We start from the raw sequence: 7582 nt of genomic DNA on the forward strand, positions 1-7582 counted from the left end.
CCAAAGGACAGTGGGCTATGTATAGCCATCCCTGCACAGATCTGTGTCTGAGTACTTGCTGAGCACTTACTGTGTTCTGTGGGGTCTCAGATAGAGACTTAAACTTTCTGAGCCTCAGCTGTGTCACCTGTGAAATGGGTATGAACACAGTTCCCTTCCCATAGGTTTGTGAGCATTAAGGGGGGTGAGTGTGTAATGCTTCTAGCACAGAGCTGACACAGAGTACTTGCTCAATAAATAATAGCTGTTACTATTATTATTATCATCATTCACGGTATAGTATAAGGTTTCACTTTATCTCATCCCAACTCTGAAGGATCTACCTCTAGCACGGTGCACAGACAGCCCGTCTGTTTCTTCACACTCTCTAATCCACCTTGCACCTTCTTTTCCTCCACCCCACCCCCATCCTTAGCACCGCCCCTGCAGGCCCCGCCCTCCCATTTGCTCCTCCCACTAGCCCTGCCCTGTGGCAGCTCTAGCTCAGCGTGGCAGGAAGCTCATGGTGTAGTTTCGTGGGATGGTGGCAAAGCCCACATGTTTCGGGGACACGTCGATATCCTTGGGTGACTGTGGGGACTTGAAGCGGAAGTTCTGCATGATGTTGGTGAGTAAAAGAAAGAGCTCCATTCTAGCCAGGCCTTCTCCAAAACAGTACCGCTTTCCTGACAAGATAGGATGGGAAGGGCGGAGGTGAGGCCTACTATCACTGCCACCTCTTCCCTCTGCCCATCTCCAGCTGCATTCTCCCTGGGAAGGAGGGGGCTGAATACCGTGGCCTGTAGACTTTCAGAGAAGTCTCTAATCCTGTCTGAACCTGTTTCCCTTGTACATGGGATGGGGGTGAGCCATAGTAGGCTGTAGCAATGGGAATTTTAGACAACCCTTCCCCCTAAACATACACATATGGCTGCTGTGCTATCATCTCCTTAGGAGTCTGAAGAATTCAAGTGACCTTGGGCAAATCTCTGACTCACTCTAGGTCTTGATTTTTCCCATCTCTGAAGTAGGTACTATCACCCCTTTCCTTTTGCCTGAGTTTTGGTAGGTGTTAGTTCAGAGGGTTACAGGTGGTTGGCTGCAGGGTAGATAATAAGAGGGACTTGCAAGCTGGAGGAAGCTACTAGGCTACATCTCAGAGAGGGGAGCTGGGATGAAGGAGGCCCCTTTTGGTGTGACGGGTGGCTTGCTAACAGACAGTGGTCTCTTACCAATGGAGAATGGCACAAAAGCATCATTCTTCTTAAACTGCCCTTTCTCATCTAGGAAATGCTGGGGGTTGAAATCCCCAGGGTTGGAGAAGAACTTGGGGTCTCTTAGCACGGAGCCCAGCATAGGAAACACTTCAGTGCCCTGGTGGAGAGGAGGAGGGATTGACAAGGTGAAGGGGGAATGGGTATGCAGAGAGCATATAGGGTTAGAGGGGGAATGTGGGTTCTCTGGGTAAGGAGAAATGGGAGCCAGAGTCCTCTCTGAGGGAGGAGCTTAGAGGGATGTGACATTTCTGTTCCTGAGACAGGAATTTCAGTGAGTATGGGGTCTGTGTCTCCTGAAGCAGAAGCTTTGGGGTACATGCAGTTCATGTCTCTCAAAGCAGGATGTTTGGGGGACATGGGGTTCATATTCCCTGAGGCAAGTGGTCTTGGGGAAATACGGGATTCAGGTGTCTCTGAGTGGGAAGGTTGAAGGGACATGTGATTGGGGAAGTCTTTGATTGAGGGAGGGGGACAAGGGCTGGGAAGCTTCTAAGGAGGATGGGGTGCTGGGTCACAGGGTACAGGTTGGAGGTCCCTCTAGGCTGGACAAGGGCAGCACCTTAGGGAGGAGGAAGTTCCGAAACTTGGTGTCCTTGGTGACTCTGCGGGCCACACCCATGGGGATCATGTCTCCGAATCTCTGGATCTCGTGGATCACCGCCTCTGTGTAGGGCATCTTGGCCCGGTCTTCGAACTTGGGCTGACGGTTTTTGCCAATCACCCGGTCAATCTCCTCGTGGACCTTGGCTGTGGGATAAGGGGGAATACGTTTAGGTAGCTAGGGGTCTCGGAGCAGGAATGATAGCCCAAATAGGTACAACTGGATGGATATATGATCATTCGAAACAGAGGTTGGTCCAAGCATTGTTGGCGCAGGGTCCTGTTAACCTGGTTGTGCCAGAATCATGGGGGAAGCTGGGAGGGACTGAGTCTTGGAGGATGGTCTGGAGGGGCAGGTAGTGGGCACTTGGTGGAGCTATTTACCAATCAGTTCAGATATTTTCAATATCTTAACAGCTGAAGAAACTTGGCTAGTCCCTATTAGCTGAATATCATCACCCAGTCTGTGGATAGCAGGGAATGTCTGAGGGTCCAGAAATGTGAGAGAGGTGAGGACATGGCAGCGGGCTCAGAGGAATTCTGAGGGTTGTGGCCCTCACTTCCCCGCCCCCTGCAGCCTTACCCTCCACATCTGGGTGCTTCATGAGCAACAGGAAACCATAACGCAGGGTCGTGCTGACCGTCTCGGTGCCCGCAAAGAAAAGGTTCAGCGTGGTCATTACCAGGTTCTTCATGTGGAACTCAGAGTTGGGGTGCTTTTGCTCCTGCAGAGAGAGAGCTTCAGGCCAAGCCCACTCCCCCATGCTCTCAGGGCCCTTCCGGGGTTTTTCCTCTGGACCCACTTCTTATAGATCTGGACCAACGGTCGGAAGAGGGACCCTAGTTCTGCCTGGCCTTTTCCAGGCTGGTGGCTCTACCCAAAAATTCTTCTCACTTTCCTTATCCAGCTGACTATCTGTTCTTTAATTACCCACTTAGTTGTTGCTTTTTAATTATACAAATATTTACAAATGAGGGAATAGAGACAGTGAGCAAGAAAGACCATGATAGAATGCATCAGAGAGAGTTGAAGAGAGACATTTTCTGAGGCACAGACTGGAAATTAAGCAACAGCATCCTATTACTTCACTGAAAATCTTGAAGATTCCTATAGAGAATCCACTCCCTGACCCTTTCCCCAAGAATTTCTGACTCCATAAAGCCCTTCCAGTCAGGAGTGGGGACCCTCCAATGTTATATAGTAAAGACAGGTCACCTCTGAAAACCAAGGAATGAAAGGTAAGAGCATGGTGGCTAAAAGTGGCCTTAGAGTCTGAAAGACCAGAGTTGTAGCTAGGTGTGTGACCCCAGGCACAGCACTTACACTCTCTGGGCCTCAGTGTCCTCATTTGTAATATTGGAGTCATAGTAGAATCTTCTCCAAGAGCTGGTGTGAGTGTTAAATAGGTGAATAGCATAAAGTTCTTAAAATAGTGCCTGGTGCACAGTAGTGGTATAGACGTGCTTATTATGATGATTTGCACACACAAGTCCTGACCATGGGTAAAGGCTCAGTTGAGAGAACAGTGAATCATAATTGGGATTCTGAGGGTTATGATGGGGGGTCATCTGAATGAGCCGCTGTTGTCCCTCGCCCCCCACCCCCCGCCTGGTTTTCCTCTGCTAGGCTTTGGTCATCTTTGCACTGCCCGCTGGCTTGTACCTCCTGCATGCGGATGAGGAAGGAGTCAATAAAGTCCCGCGGGGAGTTGGGATCCAGTGTACGTTGGTTCTGCTCCACCTTCTTGGCTATAAAGTCCTCCAGCCCCTGGAGCTCCTTAAATGCCTGCTGCTGTGGCCCCGGCAGGTGTTTCATCACCGAGGAGAACATCTCATAGAGCTGAGGGGGGAGAAGGAAAGGGAAGGACAGCTGTCGGTGGACATCACCTGAAGGGAGTGGGGCCTGTCTCGGGGCGAGGGAGGCACCAGTAAAGGCACCTGTGCAGGTGTTTAGGTGTGTAGATGGGGCTGGATGGAAACAGATATCTAAGCTTTCATGTGAGATCAGCGTGAGAGCTCCTGCCCACGGATTTAGAGGAGATGGACTGAGACACACCCAGATTTCCTTCCTTCCCTTTCTTCTTTTGTAAGGGGAATATCAGCTGAGACATCCAGGTATTGGAGACTGGTTGTCCAAGGGAGAAGGCTGGTTTTGAGGGGACCCTGGTCTGGAGGAGGATAGGAGCTTGGGGCACCTGTGTCCGCCTAAGGGAGACGGTGGCTGGCTGTGCTAGGGCCACAATAGAGCCAGGTTGGGATCATTCACCTGCCCTGTAGATGTAGCTGTGAACTGGAAGCTTCCCAGCATCATGCGCAGCAGTGAAAGGAACTCTTTGTCCTCATAGTCAAAGCGGTCCCCAAAGACAATGGAGCTGATGACATTGGAGACAGTTCGGCTCAGGAAGAAGGTGGGATCTATGAAGGCACCTGAGGGGGAGAGGTGGGGAGAGAGAAGGGATTTGGGGGGGAGTCAATTTGCCGATGGGATGCCAGTCTGAGAATTTGAGGAACGCCTTCCCCCAACCTAGTTCCCCTCCCAGTCCAGGACGCGTTTTCCTCCTCTGCTCTCTGGGCTGCCAGGCTCACCGCGCGTGCCCCGAAAGGCCTCGAGGAGGAAGCCCGCCTCCTCCTGGATGCGCTCCTCGATGCCGCGCTTGCCAAAGCCGAAGTCCCTCAGCGTGCTGATGGAGAAGCGCCGGAGTTGCTTGGCGCGCTCCCAGTTGCTGAATGCCACCCCTGGGGAGAGAATGTAGGAGTGGGGAGTGGCCAGAGAGGGGCGGGGTCAGATGGAGGTGTGGGAAGAGAGAGAGAGAGAGAGAGAGAGAGAGAGAGAGAGAGAGAGAGAGAGAGACCACTCAGAGTCAGAGAAATACAGAAAGAGAAGGAGACCAAGATGGAAGAAAAATAGAAGAAAAGGGCAACACATATTTACAGAGAAACAGAGATGCAGAGACACTCATGAATAGAAAGAGGCAGGAGGGAAGGAGGGGAAGTGAGATATGTAGAGTTCTGGGAAGTGGGAGTAAAAATTGAGAAGGATTCTAAGACTGAGCTGGAGAAGAGAGAAAAACATATACAGAGAAACACAGAGAGACAAGAAGAGAGAAGAGGCTTTTACCAGGAGGTGGAGGCATGGGGATTGTGAAGCAGAAAAAATGTGAGATTCTAAGACAAAGGAAAAGAGAGGCAAGGAGAGGGAGAGAGAAACATGGGGAGGCACAGAGCTGAGAAGGAGAAAAAGACAAATGACACTTGGAGACAGAGGACCAGGGTTCCAAAGCAAAGTTCCCAAGAGCTTTAAGAGATAGAGAGAAAGAAGAGCCATCTAGTGAGAGAGAACCGGGAGATTGGGCAGAGAGAAGCAGGGAGATGCAGAAACACTAAGGCAAGTTAGAGGGGACACAGGGATAAACAGAACGGGACAGAGGAGACTGAGGAAGGGCTCTGCCTCAGCCTTGAGTGGGTGGTGAGTTGGGAGAAGAATGCTGGGACACTGAGGCCACCAAGTCTGCTTGACCACATTCCCCCTCCCAGAGTCCCCCTCACCATAGCCTTTGAAGAGCCAGTCAAAGGTGGCCTGCTGGCCTCGCCCACTGAATTCCTCAGCCTGGTCCACCAGAGCCTCCTTTACAGCCTCATATCCACACAGCACCACGATCCTCCGAGTGCCCAGGTGGACGGTGAACACGGGACCGTAGCACTCGCTGATCTGATGGAGAGGCAGGGGAGTGGTGAGAGGGAGCAGCCCCAACTCTGAACTGACTCTGTACCCAGACTTCACAGACTGGGATACACTTTGCCCGAGTTCTGACAGTCAAGGAACTGGACATCCCAAGATCTGGTCTTTCCTGGCTGGAACCCCAGTACTAAACCTTCAAAACTCCCCCCTCTTGCCCTGGCTGGTGTGGCTCGGTTGCTTGAATGTCGCCCCAAGCACCGAGAGGTCACCAGCTTGATTCTCTGATTCCTGGTCAGGGCACACGCTCAGGTTTTGGACTCCAATGATATTTCTCTCTCTTTCTCCCTCTCCCTCTCTCTCTGGAATCAATAAAAACATATATCTTAAAAAACAACCTCTTCCTTCCTAAGATTTCAGTCCAACCTTGCCAATCCCCTGCCACAAAGTCTCAGCCAGACTGAGCAGGCCCTCAACCCCACCCTAACACCCATTTCCCTGCTTCATGATACCTTCATGAGGGAGTTGTACATCTGCTCTGTGTTCAGCTGCAAGTAGTTCCCGATGAAGGGCAGCGCTCGGGGACCAGGAGGTAGCTTTCCCCAGAACTTCCTTTGCCGCCAGACAGACATCAAGACCATTATTGTCAGGCAGGACAGCAAAGCCACCAGAAGCAGCCCCGAGGCCAGCATGGTGGCACTGAGAGTGAGAGTCACATGGTGATGGCTGGGACGACTTGTCTTTATACTAACTGGCAGAGGGGGGCGACCTTTGGTCCTGGTTATATAACTGTCTCATTTCACCTCCCAGTTACACCTCCCACCAGGCTCCCGCCTAGCTTGGGATGCAGCCAGCAATGGAGGAGGGAGGGACTCCAGGGTAGATTAACAAGTCTGAATTTGTGGCTTCTCCTGAGGGGCCAGCCCAGGACTGTGGACTTACGGGGAGGGGGAGATAGTAGACAAATTTCAGAGCTGAAGATTCCGGAATATTTGCATGTATGAGTCCCTGAGCTTGGGATTTGGGGTCTCAGAGTGAGAAAGAACATCAAAGTTGTGGAGTTTGGGGTCTTGGGAGAGAAGAATAAAAGATTTAAGGGTATTGGAATAAGACAGAATACGTGGCTGTGGATTTGGTGATCTTTTGCTGAGGAGGGATGTAGGTTTAAAGGTCTCGGGATTGGAGATTCCAGAGAATGGTTTTGAAGGTCTTGAGGTGAGACGCACCCCAGCAGTGGATCTGGGCTTCCTGGGGGAAGAAATATATGAGGAGTCCAGCTGGATCATGGAGTCAGCTCCTGACCCAGATGTTGACCTGCTTTTGTTTTGGACATATCACCTCTTGATGCCCAGAATCCTCATTGGTACCTCAAGGCGTAGTCAAGATGGCATGCCACAGGACTGCCCATTCCTGGTTGGGAAAGGGAGAGACAACCAGAGCCACATCTCAGTGGAACTTTCCACAAAACTGGAGAAGATTGACTCATGGTCTCAGTTGGCAGAGGGATCGGCCAGGACTTGGGAAATAGTAATGACAAGTGCAATACAGTAGGAAAAAATCCCAACTGTCTACAGGGTTATAATTTACAGAGAGCCACAGTGACTCCCTGCCCAGATCCTTAGGGAAACCCACCAAGCTGATTGTATCATTTCTATTGTTATTGTCATCATTATTATTATTATTAATGCTTCCCATTTTATATATGAGGGCAGAGAACAGAGATTGGGCAGGGGGCACATATGTCTCTCTTGCTCTCTACTTTTATTCCCCCTTTCTGGGATTGAGTTTGCCACCAGTGGAAAGGTTATATTTGAGGGTGTGTGTATTTTCGAGGTGATTCCTGGCTCAGCAAGGCTGCTATTAGCAGGCAGAGGGAACCAAAACAGGAGAAATTTGGGTAAGCTTCAGTGTTGGGAACAGAGGTGGGCCCTGAGATGCTGAGGGGCGGGGGGGTGAGGGGGGGTTAGAGAAAGGATGAGTGACTCTGTTGTCCTCTCCTCACTGGCATTCTTTCTTAATAATGCGGACAGTTTCCCCTTGGTGAGCACTA

General features: G+C 51.0%; 1 protein-coding gene across 1 annotated transcript; it reads right to left on the reverse strand.

Annotated features, from left to right (window-relative positions):
• Window positions 1-225: 225 nt before the first annotated feature.
• Window positions 226-6277, reverse strand: LOC118674681 (cytochrome P450 2A13-like). The gene is made up of 9 exons (XM_036346738.1): window positions 6045-6277; window positions 5403-5565; window positions 4443-4592; window positions 4123-4283; window positions 3520-3696; window positions 2440-2581; window positions 1816-2003; window positions 1212-1353; window positions 226-665 (listed from the first exon to the last, which is right to left on the reverse strand). The coding sequence occupies exons 1-9, from the start codon at window positions 6222-6224 to the stop codon at window positions 484-486; spliced, it is 1485 nt and encodes a 494-aa protein (XP_036202631.1). The 5' UTR covers window positions 6225-6277; the 3' UTR covers window positions 226-483.
• Between the last annotated feature and the right edge of the window lie 1305 nt (window positions 6278-7582).

Source organism: Myotis myotis, unplaced genomic scaffold, assembly GCF_014108235.1.
Source record: "Myotis myotis isolate mMyoMyo1 unplaced genomic scaffold, mMyoMyo1.p scaffold_m19_p_19, whole genome shotgun sequence".
Lineage (NCBI taxonomy): Eukaryota > Metazoa > Chordata > Mammalia > Chiroptera > Vespertilionidae > Myotis > Myotis myotis.